Genomic DNA, 24,258 nt, shown 5'->3' on the forward strand with positions numbered 1-24,258 from the left:
TACCAGTCTCGAGGCAGTTCAAGGTAATGGTCTAAACGACAACTTATTGCGCTAGCTGTTTGCTGGGATAATTGTAATACCCTTTTTTCTAAGAGCACATTTCAAGAAGAATCATTATAACTGGCACTTTTGTTGGCACGAAGAGGCTAAGGATTTAACAGAAAAACTTTTTCATAATGAAAATGAATTACAAAATGGCATTTCCCACAAAATGGAAATTCTGAGTTTTGACCATCTCGAGTCTGTAGCGACCAGTCAAATTACTGACCAAGGCACCAAGAGACTAAAAGAAAGAACCAAGTATCTTTGAGTAAAATGCAAAACATAAAATCATAATTTCATTGAGACAGCTGAGCAAAAGTTGAAAGAAATTTGCAAATGAATCTACATTCAAATGCTTCAGTAACTTGGCTTTAACCAATCTCAAGCCCCAGTGTGTTCCATTTCTAGGAGTTTTCACTTAACCAAGGTTCACTGACTTACACGTTTTTAGAAAATGCTTTTGAGTCAAATGTTTGAGGATTCATGGAACTGTAACTTAGAATCTGCAAACATTAGTATTCACTTTGCAAGCATTTGCACACACAACCAATTTGGAACTAGAATCAATTCCATGTATTTTCCAGGACCGGTCACAACTAACCAACACAACTCACATATCAAATACTAAACACAGAGGACTGCAAGCAATCAAGCCAGAATTAAAAAAATGCAAATACTTTGACACAACATATACATTTTAAGAAATTGTAATGGGCTGATAGAAAGTCTGTGAGAGGGAAGCAAGGCTAGATTTACTGAATTCAGTATTAGCTGTGTATTATTTACTCAACCCTAATAAATACACATGGTTAAATAACATTATTTACACAAATTAAACAAGAACTACTTTAATGAGCAATTTTGTGATCTAATAAATCTCTCATTAGCTTCTAAAAAATTAACATAAGCCAATATATGGAACATAGACAGATGGTGAAACCCTTGTTAATAACTGAACGGTGAACATGCAGTGCATTGTTACCTTGGCATTCATAGCCTCTTTCTTCATAGCCGGCATTACACAAACACTTTCCTATGGGCACTAGCCATTCGCCTTCTGTACTGCAATACATCTTGGGTGGGTCTTCCTCCTTTGAGTGATTGACACAAGAACCTTGCACCTCCACCAAGGACTGAGAGTCCATAGGTACTGTATCTGGAAACATGGCCAGGTTTTTTATAGTGAAAGGGCACTTCTTGAAGTACACTCTCACTGATACTAAGGCAACACATGCACCCACATCTTGAAAAGCCAGGTAGAAACCTTTCCTGCTGACAGGTCCCACCTCACGAACTTCTGTATTGAGCTTGAGAATTCGATCCCCAAGATCCATTTGAGTGAAGCTCTCATCAGCTGCAATAGTGTCAATCTTTGTAAACTGATGTTCTCTGAACTTGACCAAATGGTCATCATCAGACTCCATATAATATAGATTGAAGGTCTCTTTGCAAGTGCCCAGAACCAGAGGAATGCTATTACAGTCCCTCAAGGTAAACTTGAGCTCCACGTAGATTTTCTGAGCTGAGTTGCGTGGAATCCAGTTTGTTCTCAGCCAGTTGTTCTGACTGTGATCCATAACATTGCATACCTGGTAAGTTCTGATTGGTGTATAATGTTCATCAACTCCACTAATCTCTTCCCACTGAAATAAAAGAAAGAAATGTATTAAGTATACTGATTATGTCAACAGCAATAGTAATTGCATTTAGAGCTTCACATAATGATCAAACAACAAAATGAAGGGTCTGATTCCACTTTAGAAAATGGCCCTGCTTTACCTAGACATTTGATGGGAAAACCTTGTCAAATGCACACTTCTTGTTCCCATGAATACATTAAGCATACGTAGCAGTTACCATTAAGTAGTCAACATTTATCAAGTTACCACAAAGTTTTCAAGAAAATTGATAGTTATTTCCCTATACTTAGAAGTGGCAACTGTTAAATGCTGACTTTTTAAATGAGAGACACAAGGTGAGTGAGGTAAAAAAAATATTGGACCAACTTCTGTTGGTGAGAGAGAGAAGCTTTCAAGCTACACAGGCCTCTTCTTCAGGTCTGGGAAAGGTAATGTGAGTGTCACCGCTAAACACAACGTGGAAGAGATCGCTAAGGAGTTAGTACACATTGCAAGAGACCATTCAAGGTGAAGTCAGCAATTAACACCTCTGCAGTCATAGGATAAAGGAGGGTTAGTGGGCTCCAGATTGCTCTAAGGAGACATAAAAACAGCGTCTTGACTGAGTCCATGATTTTTAGTGTCTAGCAAAGAGATGAATTTAAGCTCCCCGGCTCATCTTTTAAAGGTGTTGTGGAGGTTTCCTTTGGGGACAAGGACTGAGAGGTCAGATATGGAGTGATTGTTTTATGAGAAGTGTTTGCCCACTGGTGTTTTTGTCTTTTATAATTTTTCTGTGTGAGTTCATTCAAGAGTATAGTGATGGACTGCCTTCATCCACACAGTTGTTATTGGGGCATTTGATGCACCAGATGTTAAATGGTAACCAGTGATGTCTTTTTTTTAAGGCTGATCATTGTGTATATCCTCATACTCTAAACAGTTGAAAGAGTCCCTTACAAGGTTTAAACAGACATCTCAAGAGAAATTCATGGTCTGTCATTGGCCGCTGTTGGAATTCAATTAGTTCATAATGAAATTTTAGGACTTTAACAGTTTCTTTAGATGCCTCTCACTAAAAAGCAACCTACTTCAGAGATTTCTGTTCATTTCACTTGGTCTCATGACCCAGTCCACTTTAGCTTTGCAACCACAATTATTTAAAAAAAACAAACAAACATTAGCTTACCTTTCATAGCATCCTGATTACTCAGGTCCTCCCAGTGCTAGACAGGATTTTACACCACACTCATCACAATGGTATTTTACAAATATGGTCCCATCTTACAAATATTTTTGGATATTTTATCTAGCAAATTTATATATTTTTCCCATTTGCAAAATAGTCATGAACCAGTCCCAATGTCTGCCCTCATCATGTTAAACACAAATATTTGCAGGTTACTTTACAGAGCAAAAAAACCACCCGGGGAGTGCTCACTTTAAGTATTCTCCATTAGGCCAGGTCTCCACTACAAACTTACATCAGTAGAATTACGTCGCTCGGGGGTGTGAGAAATCCATCCCTCTGAGCGACACAGTGATACTGGCCTAACCCCTGGTGTAGACATCGCTATGTCAATGGGAGGGTTTATCCCGTCGACAAAGCTGTTGCTTCTCTTGGAGTGGATTAGCTCTCTCATCGATGGAGTAGTACCTTCACTGGACCACTGCAGTGGTGCAGCTGCACAGGGCAGGTCTCCCGCTGCAGCATTTTAAGTGTAGACCTGCCCTAAGTCACTCAGCATGTGTGACTGGACTCTTCAATACCCCAGTATTTTTTCTGCTCCCTGAATGGATGACTATAGCAACTTTTTAAATGAACAAAAGCAAGCGGTGAGCAGCTCTTATTGGTATATTAATACTGTTTGCAAATGACTAAGAACACTGCATTCCACCAAAACATTAAGCAAACAAGAATTTGGACATGCAAATGTTCACAAGTATTGAATAATAAGGAGTATAAACAGGACTGAACTTTGAAGATATTTGTTTGAATTCTTCAGCATTGCTAACCAACTTTTTGTTTCAATACAGGACAAGCTCTAGGACATCAACACCAACATCAGGCTGCTGCCATGCAGCATGCACTTTACGCATTATTACAGTCACCATGGACAGGTTCTTGATTGCTAGCAATTTCAGAATATCCATCAACCGAAGAATGGAGCCTGACTTATGTGAAAGACTCAGAGGAGTGAAGTTGTGGAATAGCCTTCCAAGGGAAGCAGTGGGGGCAAAAGACCTATCTGGCTTCAAGATTAAACTCGATAAGTTTATGGAGGAGATGGTATGATGGGATAACATGATTTTGGCAATTAATTGATCTTTAACTATTCATGGTAAATAGGCCCAATGACCTGTGATGGGATGTTAGATGGGCTGGGATCTGAGTTAGTACAGAGAATTCTTTCCTGGCTATCTGGCTGGTGAATCTTGCCCACATGCTCAGGGTTCAGCTGATCGCCATATTTGGGGTCGGGAAGGAATTTTCCTCCAGGGCAGATTGGAAGAGGCCCTGGGGGTTTTTCGCCTTCCTCTGTAGCATGGGGCACGGGTCACTTGCTGGAGGATTCTCTGCACCTTGAAGTCTTTAAACCATGATTTTAGGACTTCAATAGCTCAGACATAGGTGAGAGGTTTATTGCAGGAGTGGGTGGGTGAGATTCTGTGGCCTGCATTGTGCAGGAGGTCAGACTAGATGATCATAATGGTCCCTTCTGACCTTAATATCTATGAGTGTATGAGACTAACATTTTAAAATGAAAACAAAACAGAAAACCGACAGACAAAATACACCCAACCTTGAGACTTATAAATTACCTGTTACAACTCCCAAACCTATTCTTATAGTTTTAAAGGGGACTACATGTACACACGGGAATACAACCAGTGATGAGCTGGAGCCGGTTCGCACCGGTTCACGCAAACCAATTGTTAAATTTTGAAGCAGTTTTAGAACCGGTTGTTAACTCGCTTCCCTGCATGGGGCGCTGAGGCTTTGATGGGCTCTGGCCAGGAAGTGATGCAATTCCTCCTCCGGCCGCCGGGGGCACTGCACTACGGGAGCCATGTAGGCTGCCGCCTGGCCCTGGGCACAAGCCCTGTTGCTGCTGCTGCTCCCCTGGCCCTGGGGCTCCCAATGCTGCCTGGTGGGTCCCCGGCTGCTCTGCTGGGCCTGGGCTGCGTCCTGCTGCTCTCCCCGTGAACACCCACCACTCTGCCTGCAGCCAGCCCCCGTCTCCAGCCAACCCCTGCTGCATGCACCCCCTGCCCTGCCCGCAGCCACCCCTGTCTCCAGCCACCCCCACACCCTCTGCCCTGCCCGCACCAGCCCCTGCCGCACCCCCTGCCCTGCCCGCAGCCAGCCCGTCTCCAGCCAGCCCTGCACCCCCCTGCCCTGCCTGCAGCCAGCCCCTACCTCCAGCCAGCCCCACATCCCCTTGCCTCCAGCCAACCCCGCACCCTCCTGTCTCCAGCCAGCTCCGCACCCCATGCCCTGCCTGTAGCCAGCTCCGCACCCCCTGCCTCCAGCTAGCCCTGCCCCACACTCCTGTCTAAAGCTGGCCCCACATCCACTGGTGCCCTGCAGTTCCCAGGGCAGTAACCCTGCACACCTGCTTCAATGAGGGGGGCAGGGAGCAGCTGGGACCCACACATGTGCACACCCTAGGGTGACCAGTCAGCAAGTGTAAAAAATCAGGACGGGGGTGGGGGGTAATCGGAGCCTATATAAGAAAAAGACCCCAAAATCGGGACTGTCCCTACAACATCGGGACATCTGGTCACCCTAACACACCCCCAGGGAGTGGTGGGGACCCACACATGTGAAACAGAGCTCATTTCTAGTTCAGGCCCATCTTTTTAAAAAAGAACTTTAGGCAGGGTTAACATACATCCATATTTTCCCAGACAGGTCAGGCTTTTTGGTTCTTAAATCGCCGTGCAGGAGGGGAAATACGGACATATGGTAACCCTGTTGGTACAAAAAATACATACTGGGGCACATCCCTTAAATCAGAACTTTTTATAGGGAACCGGTTGTTAAGATTTTGGCAGCTCATCACTGAATACAACTGTTGTCATACTGAAGTCTGGCTGTTTTTAGCTGTTACAGAAATTCACCTCACATATCACTGTCACTCTTAGAGATACACACAACACATTCAAAAATGCAAACCCTATGTCATGCCAGCAATCTGATGTAATATAACTGGGGAATACTCAGTCCTAAAAAAGAGCTCCTGCATGGTACAAATTTTGGAATGTGTGAAGTAGATGGAAGTAAATATTTTCAGAGGGACCACTACTATTCTTCAGGACAGATCGTATTTTTTTTCCAAAGAAGTGCCTTCCTCAGTGCACCCACATCAGTGCTGCCTTTAAGTTTTGATTCTGATCAGAATTCATCTGATACAGCATCTGCCATCCAATGATCTCAACGTATTCCATGGTAAACATTAACTCACTAAGCTTCACAAATAGGGTTGCCAGGCATATGGTTTTCGAGTGAGGGTGGGGGAGAGCAAGTGATGTAGGGAGGGGGATGTAGTGAGGGGGTGGGGCTTTGGAGAAGGGGGGGGCAGGTGTTCCGTTTTGTGCTATTAGAAGGTTGGCAACCCTACTTACAAAACCCTTGTGAGACAGGGAAGTATTATCAACACTTTACAGATGGCAAAACAGTCCCAGAAGGGTCTATTGACCTTTCAGAAGTCACATAGAAAGTCAGTGGCCTAGTCAGGAATAAAAACCAGCAATTGTTAATCCCAGCTTCCAGTTCCATTAAGCACATTCCAGGGCTTCTAAGGGCCTGTCTACATGAGAACATGGCATGGGTTTAATTTAAGATATAAGACACTATTAAACCAAACTAAAAGTGTCCACATAGAGGTTTGCACTGGATTAACTATATCAGTTTAAAAGCAGCTTTAAATTAAACCAGTGCAACTTACGTATATGGACAAACACTAAAAGGAAAAAACTATTTATATGTTACTCATCAACTCTTGCACTTTAACTATGAAATGTAGGGTTTTCAGAACAAAGAAGGTCAATTATTGAAATTTCTCAAGATTAAATTAGATAGGATGATAAATAACAGTTACTAACCTCTATAGTAACTGGAGTTCTTCGTGATGTGTGGTCCCTATCTATATTCTTCTCTGGCATTGTCATGCACTCCACACGCCTGAGACAGGGTAATTTTTGCTAGCAACATCCATTGGTCCTCTACTACACTCTTCCTCTCCTTATGCTCTGGACCAAGGGCATAAGGAGCAGTGCAGAGCAACTATCTTTCCATTTCCTTCTCTGCCACGAATAATGAGTGAAGGATTGAGACAGAGGAGAAGGAGTGCAGGAGGTGGAATACAGGTAGGGAGAACACATCTCAAAGAACTCTAGTTACTGTACAAGATAAGTAACTTCTTTTTCTTCTTCAAGTGATGGTTCCTGTGTATATTCCACTATGGGTGACTGACAAGCAGTACCTACTACATAGGAGGGTGTGATGCCCTATGTGGCTGTGAGGTGTATCGCAGCTCTCATGAGTCCAGTCAAAAAAAATTTCTTGACAGGAGGCTGGGAAGGAGGAGTGTTGTGTTTGTTTCTCTGCACCTCTGCCACTTTTGTGGCAGTTCATATCCCCTTTGGTGGTAGAAGGCTTGTGGTACTTGTGAGGCTGCCTATGACACTTCTTCTGTGTCTCCATATATATCCCCAAGGAGCAGAGGGTCACCCTTGAGTCTTTAATTCAGTCTTTTCATTAAATAAGCTATTTCCATCAAATCCTCCACAGGGGATTGAACTTCCCTGGGGAAGCCTGAGGAATAAAGTCAGGATTTGCCGAGCATAAGAATGCAATCACCATTGATCCTGAGGCTGTCATCCCCTATAGGGATGTTCTAGCCACCAATTTACCCTCCTTGATAAGGGCTTGAAATTGTTCTCTATCCTCCGAAGTCAACTTGCCTCTGAATTCTGAAATCTTACAGCAGTTCACAAAATCATACTTTTACAGCAAGGCCTGGTAATTGCCTATTTGATGTAAATACCTTCCTTCTGAGGCGGTCCAAATTTTTGGCCTCTTCATCTGAGATGGTGGACCTTGGGAAATGTTGTCCACCCCTTTCAGTGGCATCTTGAACCACCAAAAAAAGTGTGGGGCAGGATGAGTGAACAAAAACTCTGCTCCCCTGGCTGTATCAATTCAGGATATTGCATGAACAGCTCCCACGATGATCATTAAGACCAGTGAGGAGGCTCCAGCATTGGGTAAAGTGGTCCCAAAGAGATAGGTTACCAACAGTCCAAAGGGGGTACCCCATCTTCTAAAGTCAAGGTAGGTCCCAGGAGATTATGGCTCCCCTACCTGGACTCCCATCTCTGAGTGGAGATGATACTAGTCCCTCCCAATGTCAGATTCATCCAAAGAGGAAAATGTAGGTTCCATTTGTAATGGTGGTGCCATCAGGACCATTGTGATGCAGAAATGCCAGGACTGGCAGAAGCGGGATTGACTTCTGTCATAGTGTTCGTGGATCGATGGTGTCAGCATCTTCCTTGTAAGGACCAGATCTGATAGGAGGGGAGATTCTGGATCCTGACGGATGACATTTATCCCCACTCAGAGAAAGAGAGAGAGAGAGAGAGAGTGTGAGACTGCGAGCAGAAGCATGCCAGCCCTTGGAAGCTGATGTCTGCTTCTGCAAGCATGATGCTGCATGTGGTTCTTGGTGCTTGCACTTTGTCACTACTGATAGTTGTCCTGGCCTTGGCTCATGTCTCTCTGTGCTCAGTTTCAAAGGTTCCACTCCTGTCAATGGTGCCAATATAGAGGCACTCAATTTTTGAAGTCTGCAGATCAGTATAGTGACCCTTATGGACTCTTGATCCCCCCAGAACTGGGTACAGAGACACTTTGACTTGGAAGGTGCTGGTGAAGAAGTTCTCCACTTAGAGGTGGATCTGGAGGGGGATTTCTCTTTAGGATTTTGAGAGGGCTTTCTACCCTTATGGTGAGCCTGGGAGACAGAGTCTCTGGCTCTACCCTTGCTTACCCCTGTATCAGAAGTGGTAGTGCTCGTGGCTCACTCCTCAATACCTCTGTCCAGTGTACGGGGGGTGGGAGGGAGGTCTGCCCAGCCCAGATCAGACTGGGGCCTCAGGGCACTCTCCCTGAGATGTCCACTAAGTCTGAACTCCTGTGCTTGCCAGGTTCGGCTGGGAAAAGATCAGGAGATACTACAGTTAGTGGACGTATGAGCTTCTCTGGGGCGGTATAAGCAGCTCTAATGGTTGTTGCTAAAACAGGAAGGACCATGGGCAGGAGATTCAGCTTTTGAAGCAAGAATCCTGAACATAACCGGTGTCCCGTACCAGGGAGTGTGCAGAGGAGAGGAAGCTTGGAAGGAGGGGTTCCCAAAACCTTTAGCTAAACTAACTACTAAAAACTAAGAACTAACAACCAATATTTATATTTACAATATTTACGGATTAGAAGTTGAAGGACCAGTCTGTGGACACTGGAGGGTTCCATCTCAGACCACTACCTGGTAGAGGTAGAAAGGAACTGGAGAGGCAGGCAGTCAGCACCACCTCTGATACCCTCAGTCTGGAGCACAAGGAGAGGAAGGGCACAGGTGGAGACCAATGGACATTGTTAGCAAAAGTCTTCTGGACTCAGGTGCATGGAGAGCATAAATAGCCACAGTGGAATTCACACAGGGACCAGCACTTTCAAAACAACAGGTATTTTATCTGGAAATTTAAAGTAATTCACAATGATTTACAACTGATTTATTTACCATTGTCTGCATCAATATATACATTAATATACTTACACTTCCTATGGTAGATACAAACAAAAATAGGAACTCTATTTGCAGAATTAGAATTGCTCAATAGAAGAAGAATTTTATTGCAGTAATTTCATTGCAGTTTCCCGAACTCTAACCCAACAACTTTCTAAGTTGCCAAATTTACACAAGCACTTGAATGTAGACATATTAATTATATGAAAAAGCAAATAGCACCATCTTCTCCACATAGACAACTGCAAAAAGCAATTATCACTTCATTAATTTGTAATGAAGACCAAATTGCATGTAAATGATTGCAGATTGCCATTTCAGTCCAATTGCTCCAACAGGAAAGCTCCAGATACTGAGGCATTTCTGAATAAAGAGCCCAATCCTGCTTCTGTTGAAGTTAACAGAACGTTTGCCATTGACTTCAATAGATACATGATTGGGCACAAACAAGCAGCGTTATGAGCCCTAAATTATACTCTTCATGCAAGAGACAAGGTGGGTGAGGTAATATCTTTTATTGGTCCAACACCTGTTGGCGAAAGGGACACACTTTTGAGCTCCATAGAACTCTTCTTCAGTTCCGTGCAACTCTGAGTCTTGTCTCTTTCACCAACAGAAGCTGGTCCAACAAAAGGTATTACCCCACCCACTTTGTCTGACTTATATCCTGGGACCAAAATGGCTACAACAACTCTTCATTCAATATATTTTTCCAAAAAACGTAGCGGCCAACCTCACATGATAAAACTCATGCATCAGCGCCCCCCCCCCAAACATAAGAGTATTGTAGTGGGGCAGTTACCCCGGTCCTGGAAAACAAGGTTAAAGGCTGATTGGGGAGGCAGCCACAGCTGTGGCTGCACCCAATCAGGCCACACCTGGCCCTGTTATAAGGGCTCAGGGAGGAGCTGTGTCAGTCTCCAGCCCTGGAGGGAGAAGGGCCTAGCTGCCTGGGAGCACAGGGTACCGGAAGCAGAACAATACTGGGAAAGGGCAAGAGGAGCTGGGGAGCTCCAGCCTGGCAACTCCCCAGGCTGAGGCCTTGGTAATGGCCTAGGGAGGTACTGGGGCTGCAGGGAAAGGCAGCGGACCCCCTTACCAGTGATGAGCGGCCATTACAGACTGCAGTTTGCCCCAGAGAAAGGGGGCTAGAGGATGATTGGCAGTAGCCACTGAGGTAAGGTGGCTATAGAAGGTTGGGGGTTCCCCTGGGAAGGGAGACCCAGAGTGTGGGAGTACTGCTGGGGCAGAACCCTGAGGTAAAGGGCACCGGGGTCCAGGAGGGACATGGGGGCCTGAGGCAGGTGAGACACTGGCCAGCAGAGGGCGCTCCGAGAGCTGGAATTGAGCTAATTCCCTAGGCAACCAGCAGGAGGCGCCACACCAGTGAATCTGCGATCTGCTACAAGTATCTTAAAATAATTATAGATTTTAATAATAATAATTTGGAGTTCTTTTTATTTGCATTCTGACTTTTGCACCTTTAAGGTTCACATATTCAACTTTATCTCTGGTTTCAGAGTAGCAGCCGTGTTAGTCTGTATCCGCAAAAAGAAAAGGAGTACTTGTGGCACCTTAGAGACTAACACATTTATTTGAGCATAAGCCATCCGATGAAGTGAGCTGTAGTTCATGAAAGCTTATGCTCAAATCAACTTTATCTCTGCAACCATGAGGGCTGGAAACTTTCATTTTAAGAAAAAATAAATAATGAAGAATAAGATTCTGGTATATTCACATGATTCCAGCTTTGAGCAAAAAAACATGAGATTCAAAATACAATTACATAAGTTCGCAATATTGAATAAATGAGACAGCTGTTCTCAGTACTAATTTTACTCAAATGAAGAATAGCACAGCCACATTTGCTATGACATCTAATCCTATGAAGGCATATATGCATAATTTATAGGGGCCTTTTTGATCAATCATATCCTACGGGACTTCTCATGCACAAGATTGCTCTGAACATGGCTAATCCCAAGGCCCCATGTTGTTTGACTGTTGCTAAGTGCTACATTCATGCCCTACTTCATACCATCAGAAAAGTGAACAAGTGAGCTCTCTTTAACGTAAAGGTCACTGAGATATAAACCATCACCCTCCCTCCAGAACTGCAGTTGTAGTACTCCCTTTATGATGTACTTGAGCTCTGTTGGTATAGAAACAGATCAGATAATGCTCAAATAAATCTAGGTCTCCTAAAATGCAGCACCTTTTGTTGGCAACAGCAAATGTACTTCTATTTTTTATTGTATGTTAACAGATAAAATAAATAGTTACCTGAACCTTTAATAACAGTAAATGGATACTTTAGCTTGGTAGGGAGAGGTAAATGCCACTGGAATATTTTCTGATTACAGATCTTGTTAGAGGCTAAGTATCAAAGGAGAAAAAATCAAACATCCTATTTCAGGGCATCATTACACAGTCAATGTAACTTTACATGTAATGATTTACAGACTGAAATCATATTAGGAGACAGAAAGCTTAGTAAAGGGAGAGAAAAAATAGACAAATAAACATGAGATAAAGTTGCTTTCAGCTGAGGTTTGAAAATACAGCATAAAAAGTGTAGAGATACAAGAGGGCTGTTCCAGATAACAGGAACTGCAGTGGGGAAGACAGTCACTTTAGTAGTGAGATTTTGAAAAGGGCCAGCAATAAAGCGGAGAGAAGGTTAGAAAGACAAAATGAAAAAAAAAAAGTATGGAAGTCTTTTCAAATAAAAGGACATTTTTGAACTGGACCCAGAAATGCCAGTAAATGCAGAGCCCAGGGGAGTTATTTGAGAACTGCAGTGATGAGATCACAGTTCTTTCTGTATGTGAAGTAGAGGGCAGCATTCTGACTATGCATGAGCCTGGACAGCTGGGACCTCAAGAGGTCACAGAGAAGGAAAATGCAATAGCCAATATGAGAGAGGACAATGGCATAGATGAGGATCTAGGCAGAAGTGGCAGTAAAGCAGTGGCATAGATAGAAAATGACATGGCAGAAGCATGACATGAGGAAGAAGAAAATTTCAGGTTCAAGGCAGATAGTTATAGATTGAGACAACCAGGAAGTCTGAGTTCAGGAAAAAACAGGAGACAGAGCTATGCTTGAGGAGAGCTTTGAACATGTTTTGTTGAAAGAAGGAGAGAGCCACACATTTACCTCATCAATGTAATCAGGAAAGGTGGATGCAGAGAAGAAATTAAAATATGTCAAGAGATGTTTACAAGTATCATCAGCATAAAGAGGCCAAATGACAGGAACTTATCAACCGCATAGAAAGGCCACTCAAACTTTGGCCTCTTCCCAGCTGTCCAAAATGAGCTATTTTTGAAGTGTTCCCGTCTGAAGTTATATACTTCTCAGATGATTCCAACCTAACACCCTCGCCCAGTTATCCTACTGCCTTCGGACTGGATCACTTCTTGCCTCCTTCCCTCAAGATGATTATTCTAATGCTATTAGCATACATAGCACTGTACAGAACAAACAAGAAAGGTCCCCTTGCCTCAAAGACTGACAGTCCAACCCAGAAAAAATATGATACATTGGAAACTGTTTAGGCATGAAACTTGATGGACACACTCAACCCTGACATTTCTTTGATCCTTTCATTCACTCTTTGAATGAAAATTGAAGAAAATTCCTCATCTCAATATAAGCTGCCACTATCTCCACTGTTACATTAAACCCCTATTCTGCAATCTCACAATAAGGGTCCATTCTGAGTCAAAGAAGCAAGGTGGACAGAGAGATTATGTAGCAGTACATAGTTTCATGGCAGAACTGAAAGAGAGCTGTGGAATTGTGAGTAGGCAATTTTCTTTTAAGACAGAGGTTAGGAAAGGACCTAGAGGGGGACAACCGAGTAGAAAAGGAATGAACTGCCATTATTTACTTGTAGAATGTCCAGGCTGTGGTGGCAGTTGGGTGGAGAGGATGAGGAAGGGAATTAGTTGGGACATTGGCAAGGCAAGTGAATAGAATTTTGTATTTATATAATGTACCCAACAGTGACAGATGAGACCAAAAACTTAATTCTGGTCTTAGTTATACCAGTGTACAATCCAGAGCAACTTCATTCTCCTCAATGGAGTTACCATGCATTTACACTGGTGTAACTCAGGAGAGAATCCGGTCCACTCTGCATTACTTCTAGAATCTGTCCTGGTTGGTTTCAGATCATAGCACTGTTTGCAATACTCTGCTATTGCATCACCATTACCGTAAGTGAGCAACAGCCCACTGAACAATCTGACTGAGATTTTCAAAGGCACCTAAGGGACCTGGCAGCCTAATTCCCATTGAAATTCAATAGGACTCAGGGGTTTAACTCCTTTAGGTTTCTTTGACAGTCTCAGGCAATAGGTTGAGCAATATATTTTTACAAGTTTAGTTTTTATTATTTGTTACAAATGTGATATTTGATGTGATTTGACACGCAAACTGTTCACGATTACTTTCAACTATTCCCCATGTTTAGACTACTGTTTTTTGTAATGGTTGGCAGTTAAAAGATATATAAACGAACACATCTGACACACAGCACTGTACCCTCCTAGAAAACATTGCTGAGAAAAAAAATCAAAGAGGAAACAACCCACTGGAAGATACTGGAGGCACATGAAGATTGTTTCGTGTCCTAACAAGCCCCAGACATGTTGGACAGAAGGGGAAAATCACCACTTAATTCCAAATAAAAAATAAATTTTGTCTGATATTCTTGTTGTCAGCCTAATTGACTTGTGCCATCTGTGAGCTCCTCACACAGGCAATAGCAAGACCACCACCACCGAGCTCCTAACAGAGGCAACAGAATTTGATAATGTTCAAAATTGTCATAACTCTCAGTTTAATGGTTTTCTCCAGCGTACTCAGTAAAATTTTGCAGCAAAGAAGGAAAAACATCTTTAGAAAATATGTCTGGGAGATGGACATATACACATTTTTATACTATTTTTTTCAACCTTCTGCTATTTATTAAACGAATTTCTGTTCTAAACAATATAATCACTGCAGCGGGAATCTCAGATTTCAGATAGTCTGTATATGAACATTAACATTTTACTAACTGAATACAAAGGGACTGATAATGTTCTTTGCTTGGTTGCTAAGCACTTGCACTAACACAAGGTAAACAAAAAAGAAGAGAACGTATTAACACACAGCTCAGTTTCGGTGCCTACTACTACAGGATTAGTGTAGGCAATGGGTGGGGTTTATTTATTTATTTTTTTCTAATTACTGTATAATCCAGTTCTGGCTAACATTTTAAACTTAAGTGCCTAAAGTTCGGTATCTAGGACCACATTTCAGCATCTAAGTGGCCTAATATTCAGAAGTCCTGAGCATCCTTGGAGTAATTCAGTTCCTAGAGGTAGAGAGTGCCTGTCACCAATAATGGACAACAAGCACGTAATTCATAATATTTTGTATTATATTAGACCTGGTTGGAAAATGGGTATACTTCTTGGTAGAAAATTTTGATTCTTTGTCAAGAAAACGAAGACTGGATTTCAACGAAAAAGCTGGACTAGAACACTCAATATTATCATCGGAAAGCAGATTGTTTGTGTGAAAAAATTGTTTAGTCAAAAAATTAATATTCCATCAAAAACTGTTTGAATGGCAATTTTTTACCAGTTCTATATTATACCCTCAACAAGTAGTTGATAGAAATTAATTTGTCACTAATTGATAGCGAGTCCATTGAATTTCACTGCTTTTTGAGTATAAAGAAATTCAGTCAACCAGTATTTTCTTAACCAAAGCTTAATTCTATCGAGATCCTCCCCGAAGTGTAGGAGTAAACAAAATATTTCATAGAGTGAAAGCTGAGCATTACATAATCATTAGAGCTATAGCGAGCCCTTTGCCAGTTATCTATTAATCCTCAATCTCACATAAGCCCTTACACAATTTGGTGTAAACCTGAAACTAACCTAAGGCCCTTAATCTTACTCCCCAAGAGAGCTGTGCCATTAACTTTAATAGTAACAGGAAGAGACCTCTTTCTGCTATGAAGCTTCCAAATCAAAGAAATGAAAACAAGAATATTGATAAATAGCACAGCAAAATAAATAAACAAACCTCCTACTCACCAAACAATGGTCATTACAGTCATCAGCAGAAAAGTCCTCCTTTCTTTTTAGTTAAATTTTTATGACACTATCAAATTATTTCATGTAATTTTCTGCCTTTTTCTGCTTCTTTTCTCCTTAATTAGTTAAAAATATAATTGATGGTATTAAATATCTTATCTACTGTATATCATTGCAACATAAGGTGCCAATCCTGAAAACTCTATGCTCACAAATATTCAGCACTCATTCAAATACAGTACTCTGGTTAGTTTCAACTGGACCACACTTATGAGAGACTATTTTTGTGAGTTATGGTTTTGGAGGATCAGGCCCTAAACTGCTGTCTCCATATGATATGGGAAATACACTAATACTTCTATTTAATTTCTACTTTCCACTCTATTAAAGTCTTTAAATGATTTGTATGTTTTTAATAGCATTTTTGGAAAGAGCACTGCAAAGATTCAAGATAAAAAGGAATGATTAGGTGCCTTTTTGTTTTTAAGATGATAGTTTTCTAGTGAATGTTTTATACTGTAGTGCTAAACTTCAGCAAATACTGAGCATTACATAAAATATCATGATATCGCAGTTCCTGTATCTTTTCTCTCATTTCATCATTCAGCTTCACAACATGTGGAACAGAGCAAGAGAAAGAAATTATAAGGTAAATATGGCTCAGTGATTGTGTGAATGTCAAAACATTACATGTAGAAAGCCTTGGAAAATGGCAATTGAGGATTTTGTAGGGGGTCCCAAAAAGTATTATGTAAGTTGGAAAGAGAGTCCAGAACTCCTCCAGTGTACATTATGATATAGTGTGAGATGGGGCTGTGATGCTGGCAGACCAGATGCCAGCTCATGCCAAGGCCCCAGGCCTCACTAAACACTTACAAATGAATAGCTAGAAACCAGTCTTGCTTACGTGTGTGTTAGCGTTGTCAGAATACATATTAAAATGTTAAGTTAATAAGAATATGTCTAGAGTTTATGAAATGCTTGTTAGGATGTTGCATGTATTGATCCCACATATATTTACCTCATGGTATAAAAGTTATATTGAGTGTTTGCATTGTAAACCTCTGTAATTATGTAACCCCCCCAAAACAGGAAAAGCAGCGTTAATCAAGGTAAAGTGCCCATCCTGCATACAAGATGGCCCTTTGAAAGTGAATGAGATATTGTGTAGCACCAAAGAACAAAGGCCCTGCATTCCTAACTCCCTCCTGGAGACCTATGCATCAACTCATCCCATCACTTTGGACTCTCAGGTGGAGGGGATACAAATCCCTGACAAGGAGAAACTGGATCTCTCTCTCTCTTCCCCTCCCCTCCTTTTGGACTCTCACAGGGCTGGAGATCCCAAGGGTCAATCTGGGTTAGCCCTAAAAGACATTCTGTCAGTTTTTCGGAACCACAGACAGTAATTCAATTGTGTCTATATGTTGCCTCTTTCATCCTGTAAATAACTCATTTCTTTTCCTAGTTAATGAATCCTTGGTTAGTTTACTATAGGATTGGCTACAAGCATTGTCATCTTTAGTGTGATACTGGAGGTATAAACTGACCTGAGGTAAGTGACTGGTCTCTTCGGACTGGGAGCAACGTGAATTTTTTGTGATCTTTAGTGTATAGCAACCAGCTGTCACTCTGTCCAGCTTGCCTGGTTGGCAAGATAGACTGAAACGCCCAAGGAGACTGTCTGTGACTCCATGGTAAGACTGTTATAGTGCTTCAGGAGTTCACATTTGTTATTGGGCTAGTGAAATCTAATTAGAGAATGTACAACCAGCTTGGGGTGTCTGCCCTGCTTTTTTGACATAATAATATTTACAGTTCTTTCCTTTTAACTGTACTTCTTGAGAAACAGATTTCAATTTTTTTTAACAAGTGACTATTATTTTAAAAAGAAAAGGAGTACCTGTGGCACCTTAGAGATAACCAATATATTTGAGCATAAGCTTTCGTGAGCTGCAGCTCACTTCATCAGATGCAAACCGATTATTTTAAAAGAAATTAAAATTTTTAAGTGTTCTATCACAATACCACCCTTGGCTGTCGTCCCTTACGGTTATCATGGTATGTAAAAACAGCACCTTTCATCCTAAGGAGCTTTACAAACCAGATACAGGACACTTCACTACCCTATAAAATGCAGCTACTTAAGGAGTAGAATCCAGCAGCTGTTTAGCATAATGGGTACTTCGGTGAACAGCATTTTATCCAAGTTGGAACTTGCCAAGGCACTGAGCAGAACAATTCTAAGTCTGATGAAAATTCCATTGGGTCCTTGGGTTTTCCACTTCATGTGAAAAAATGGCATGTCCATCTGTAGTACTCGTAGCATGATGCTGGGCTCTTGATCAATACTTATTAATATTATTAAAATCTAGCTTTTCGTGCTTTTCCTTTTAATTGTCTGATGATTCACTAATACAGCTTCCTGCAACAAGACAGCCAGACAAGTCCTGACCTAGCTAAACCCTCCTTATTTTATGAGATGGCAACCTACCGTGAAATGATTAAAAAATAACTATGGTGTACAGGTTAGAGTGGGAATTGGTTCTAATCCTGACTATCATTTGCTTGATAGGTATCTTTGGCCAAGTCAAATAACCCATCTGTACCTCAGCGTCCCCATCTGTAAAATGAGGCAAATCTTGGCATCAAAAGTACCTTACAAGGGCAAATTGTGATTTCACTTGTGTCCTAACCTGCAGCTCAGAATAAATAACTTATATCGTGGTTAATTTCCACAAAGTGTAACTTGCAAAGGTAAAGTCTGTGGCTTAATTTGTCCCAGTTTTAGCAAACTGGCATAGTCCAAATATATTTCTACATAATAAGGAGTGGCAGGGGCAGATTAGGGTTTTGTGGGGCTCTGGGCCCAGAGCAAGTAGGGAACCATCCCCACCCCTCTGCCTGCAATCCTTCTTAACACACATACACCCCGCACTCATGCTGGGGAAATGGGATCGGGGCGTGGGGCTTGTCCTGCTCTGCCCACCTGGTATTCCTGCTGGGGAGTGGGGTCGGGAAGCAGCGGGAGCACCAGGCGGGTAAAGCAGGTCAGGGTGCAGGGATACCCATTTTTCCGGGGGCCCCCAGTTGGCTGGGGCCCCTGGGCATGGGCCCCGTTGGCCTAGTGGCTAATCTGCCACTGCCTACATTTACAGATTTAAGAGATGATCATACCAGTTTACCAACCTAAAAAAATATAAATGTATCCTTTTATGTACCAAGTACAGCTAAGAAAGAAAGAAAGAATATTTGAAAAAAAAGGCCACCATCATAATAAAAGGGGAAAATATTTGCAACACTGAAGCATTATGAAATTCATGTTTGGAAATTTTTTTTAAAGTTTTTGGCTTTCCTTTTGCCAGCTCAAAAACGTGTTTACGTCAAACTGCACAAGCAGGTGCATAATACATCATTTCCTTTGTACACTCCCTCTTTCAAAACAATATATTACTACACAATGGAATTTCCTATAGAAATCCCAATTCACTGCATGTACTCCTATTTAACACGACACTGAACGTACAGTGAAATTCAGTAGTTTTGTGCTGAACGAAACTGTAAAAAGCACCAGCTGGCTGAATTAGAAATGGCATTCTTCCAGGTCTCGAATGTCTTATTTATGTACAATGGAATTCTGCCAGGTGTTTAATATTTAAGGCTAATAAATATAATTGGCAGTACTACTACACAAGGACAAGTAACACAAATATGTACAAAATACTTCTCAAAGAAAAATTTGACTTGTACTTATTTCACGATTGAACTCAAAACAGGATGAGAAGCTATGTTTTAAATAACTTTTATATTTTAAAAAAATCTAAACAATATTTGCTCATTTTGTCAATGGAAAATGAATGGGAAAGCTTGGCATCTTCATGCCAGCAGCATAAACCCAACAACGCCTTCTGCCAGTATGCACCATGGATGTAACATAACATAAGAACGGCCATACTCAGTCAGACCAAAGGTCCATCTAGCCCAGTATCCTGTCTTCTGACAGTGGCTAATACCAGGTGCCCCAGAGGGAATCAACAGAATAGGTAATCACCAAGTGATCCATCCCCCATCATCCATTCCCAGCTTCTGACAAACAGAGGCTAGGGACACCATCCCTGTCCATCCTGGCTAATAGCTATTGGTGGACCTATCTTTCATGAACTTATCTAGTTCATTTTTGAATGCTGTTATAGTCTTGGCCTTCACAACACCCTCTGGCAAGGAGTTCCACAGGTTGACTGTGCGTTGTGTGAAAAAATACTTCCTTTTGTTTGTTTTAAAGAGGAATCGTTGAGGATGGCAAAATGAGGAGCAATCTCAGGACATTTAGCAAAAGAAAATTTAGGAGGAACATCAAGAAAAGTTTCCTGTTATTGAGATTTACAGCTCTATGACTTGTCTTTCAAAGGAACTGGTGTAACCCCATTACTTGGAATATTCAAACTGTGGCCTGATCCTACAATTGATTCAAGGAGGTGGGCCCCTGCTCCCACATGGAGTCCCTTGGATTCTGACTCAATTGCAGGAATGGGATGTTATGCTTGTAATATTCAAACTACTCCCAAAGCATTTTAGAATTAACGGTAGGGAACAATTCTCCACTCTCAGGCAATGAAATACGTGTCCCAATGGCTCTTTTCCATCTGTAACATCTAGGATTCATTGGAACTCTCTCCCGCTCCTTGCCAGCATGACCTAGGTGGAGAACTGATCTAGAAGTGAAAAAAGCTTGATTGAATAAAGCTTCATTAGCTCTAAATAACTTCATATACGAATGACCACATTTGAAAAACTGGTGGAAATGATTTCTTTTCTCCTTTGTAGAGTACATTGAGATCTGCAGATTACAAGTACTACATAAGAACAAAAGTAATTTACTTCGCTATCCATTGAGGGCCATTCCCACCTCCCTATATCAGATCTGCAGTTAACCTAGTCATATCTGCCACAATGAGTTGGCAGGATCAAATAACATCTCATCTGCTAACAAGGCGGCTGAACCACAGAATCCTGTCACCTTGTTATATTCTATTACAATAGGGTGGTAAATGCTGAGTTTTTTATGGTAACCACTGTGAGAGAAATGCTCTTTCCTGCAACAAACAAATCTCACACAGGGGAAACAGTGTTTGTATCTCTACAGGCCATTCAGGCATCATAGTGGCCAATAATTAATTTTTTTAAAAAAAATCACATAATATAGGCGAGAGAGATTTCCAAAACCATGCTGAACACTCTGTGGACCTGTGTGATGACAAACACAAAAGCAGTAAACAGAAACTGCATTCACAGCGGAAAAACAGTGAACAATGTAAACAGAAAGGAAGTATGGTCTTGTGTTTAAATCTTAAGATGCTGAAGGAAAGAAGATTTGAGTTTTACTACTCACTGCGCCACTGACTTGACATGCAACTCTTGGCAAGGTATTTAATGCCATGCCTCAGTTACCTCCTCCATAAATTGGAGACACTACTACTTACCTACCTCAAAGGCATATAGTGACATCTAATCAGTCATGCTTGTGGATCACTATGAGGTACTTGGCTGGTGCTACAAAAGTCGTACTAAGAGGACTAGTAAAAATATTAAAGTTTATTTATTTTCCTTATTCCACTCACTTCACATTTTAAAATCCATGAACCTCTTATGGTTTTGAAAAATAGCCACACTTTGAAAGCAGAGCTGAGTCAATATGCATAAGGCTGCATAAGTAAATATCCTTCTATGAAGGCCCATTATTAATTTGTCAAATGCTGGGTCAAAGGGGCAATTACAATTATATTTTCACTGTAATGCTATGAAAATTATTTTTCCCCACCATGGCTTAAGCAATTTGACAAAGTTAATTCCGTGCATGTAAATTTCCAGTTATTTCAACTGCAAAATATGTTTTTCTTTCACATAAAGACTGTGGTTTGACATTTCACATTTTGGGAAGAAGAACTTTTTTTTATTTAGACAGAAAAAAAAGAACAATAGAGACTAGGAATCTTGGGGCTAGTCTCCAGGTGTTTTATCCACTGCACCGCCAGCCACATTGCCCTTAACCTCTTGTAATGGCGTGGAAATCACCCTGGTACATGCAATTTCAATCAGACATGAAGCCACAGGTGAGCCCTGCCACAATTCCCCTTCACTCAGCTTATAAACAAATCCAGACAGACATTTTTATCAAAGAGCATCCCCTTTGCAAAGGTTTCAGTGATTAACAACAGTCATAAGCATAACTACGACCTTACTCAGATACATTATGGGGCATTTGTCATCTCAAGGCTCAGTACAGCTAGCACTCCCTAGCTCCTTCCTGCAGGATACTCTTCTTTCCTGCACCTGGAAACAGTCTCTCTTTCTAGGACTCTTCGCAGTTACTTCTTTTCCACCCTCCCTTAAGCAGTAGTCCCCAGCTCTCTTCTTTAAAGCTGGGCTGTATTAATTAGTCCTGCAGTCTCTCACCTTAAGCAACTCCTTCCTGAGCTCTCCTCTCTGATCTGAGTTCTGTGAATCAGACTCACTTGTCCTTATTAAGTAGGAGCCCTCAGTTTTCTTCTCTGGAGCGGAGTTCTGGGTTAACTAATTGTAGGGCCTTTGCCAGCTTCGCCATCAGCTGGCCACTTTCCTTTAATTAGCCATCAGGCTTGTGGGTGCTCAGCAGGCCACCCTTCTCCTGCTCATATTTCCTGGTGTCTGCCCTACCATCAGAGAGAAGGCAGTCTTTATGCTCTTCCCCTTCTCCCAGGTCATCCCAATTGGTTTGGGGAGAAGGTAGCCTTGTCCTGCTCTCTCTGAAAGGCTCCTGGTTCTGGGACCCTAAAAATACAGTGATGGGATTTCCTCCCAAGTACCACTCATTCCTGGGACTGCTTCCTCTCTATCCATCTCCTCTGTAAGCTCTTAGAGATATAGCTGTCTGCTGAAACTTTCCAACCCTTGAAAGGCCATGCCACATGACAGGGCAGGCTGACCACTAGCCACTACTGCCTTTGAAGGGCAGACTGCCCCATCATACCTCACATGACCCTAGAATACCACTCAATGACTGATGTTAATATGCTGCATTACGTATATAAGAACAACTCATGCTCAGTTTAATATCCCAATTTCTGAAATGTAAGCAAAGCTGTCTTAACCAGGATTTCAACAAGGACCCACTCAAACTAGACCTTCAACCAACTTTCAAGCTCCTCTCATACAGTAGACTGAAAATCCACCACTTGGTGAGATGACACTCTCATTTCTTTGTGTGATGAGTTATACACAGTCCTTTTTGCACAGTCCAGAGCTGTGCAAAAAGAGGGGAGTATGAGGCAAATATAGTTTTGTATGTAAGAAAGCAACAGTCATCCATAACAATAGGGTGAAGAGGCACTTTTCAGGTCTCAATTAGGTGTAATATAGGGTCCAATGTTACCAAACACATCATTAATTTTTACCACAAAACCGTGACTCAAAACATCAGAAATCTTGCAAGAGCAGTTCTTCTCATGACATCGCCTCCATTTTGTGCTTCATCTGTACCCTATCTGGAAGACAGGCCAGTTCCAGTTTTGTGTCCAATTCAGACCCCAAACCATAAGGCCAGGTTCTTCTGGCTCAAACATCTACAGAGGGAGGGGATCACACAGAAGACTAAAATTAGGCCAGCCTCATATTTTAGAAAAGCCATGGATCAAAACCACAGATCCAAATACCATATTTTATGTGTGTACTTTTATTACCTAAGTATGAGACAGGACGACATCTGCATAAGTACAGGAAGTCCTGAATTATAAGTCTAGCTCTGAAATGGACAACATCCTCCGCATCTGAAAGTAATAATATTTACATTCCTACATCCCAGTGGTATTGTAGGGCTTGTGAAGTGCTTTGAATGTCTACAAAGGGTTAATTACCTTCATCATCACTGCTGCTGCTTTAATTTGGAGACGAAATATGGTATCAGGAATTCTTACAATTAGATCTGAGAAGTCCTCATTATAGAAATATTTTTAAATTGCAGATAATTTAGACTTTATTGACTCAGGCTTTACTTCTTTACCATAACTAACTAATCTTTACCATGGCATCTGCAGTTTTTGTATTCATATATTCAAATTACCCAGTCTCTAGGTCTCATGGTAAAGAAATGAAGTTAAACTTTGACTGCTCTCAGTGAGACACTGATCACACACTGTGACAAGCTCAAAAACTGAAAACAACTACACACGGAAGATTTTTTTCACCAACCTGCAGCACTAAACACAAATGAAACCCTACTGGGAACATGTATCTACAAGTGTGAGTGTGGTTGACTCTGTTCTCTCTGTTTGTGCCTGCATGTGAAAAAGAAGAAGACAGATAAGGATTTCATTGTTTTATTTATTTAGATTAATTGTGGCTCCATACATTAAAGTATAAGCAGCAGTAGAATATAATGAAGCCTTCTCTTTGTCTACCAGTCAGACCCACTGTAGTTAACCATACAGTCGTCCATACTGCCCTGACAATGACCTCAGCCCCAATAGAAGAACCACCGCTCCAAAGATAAGGGGTGATTTAACCTTCATGCTCTCTCAATCCCCTGGACTTTCGCTGACCAAAGGTTAGCAATTGAGTTACTATGTCATATTATTTGTGCTTCTGATTAAAAACGATGCAGTCTCAGGGGTGTGAGATAAGATCACCAAATTCATTCTATTTCTGGTCACAGAA

At 41.6% G+C, this 24,258-nt stretch overlaps 1 protein-coding gene across 5 annotated transcripts in view; it reads right to left on the minus strand.

Annotated features, from left to right (window-relative positions):
* The window catches only part of EPHA3 (EPH receptor A3), a 300,525-nt gene that overhangs the window by 202,543 nt on the left and 73,724 nt on the right, over positions 1–24,258 (minus strand). For all 5 annotated transcript variants that reach the window (XM_084638604.1, XM_084638603.1, XM_084638605.1 and 2 more), the window contains exon 3: positions 1,025–1,685. In XM_084638604.1, the coding sequence (XP_084494730.1) occupies positions 1,025–1,685 (661 nt within the window). The remainder of the gene's footprint in view (positions 1–1,024; positions 1,686–24,258) is intronic.

Source organism: Lepidochelys olivacea, assembly GCF_965140295.1.
Source record: "Lepidochelys olivacea isolate rLepOli2 genome assembly, chromosome: 1".
Taxonomy (NCBI): domain Eukaryota; kingdom Metazoa; phylum Chordata; order Testudines; family Cheloniidae; genus Lepidochelys; species Lepidochelys olivacea.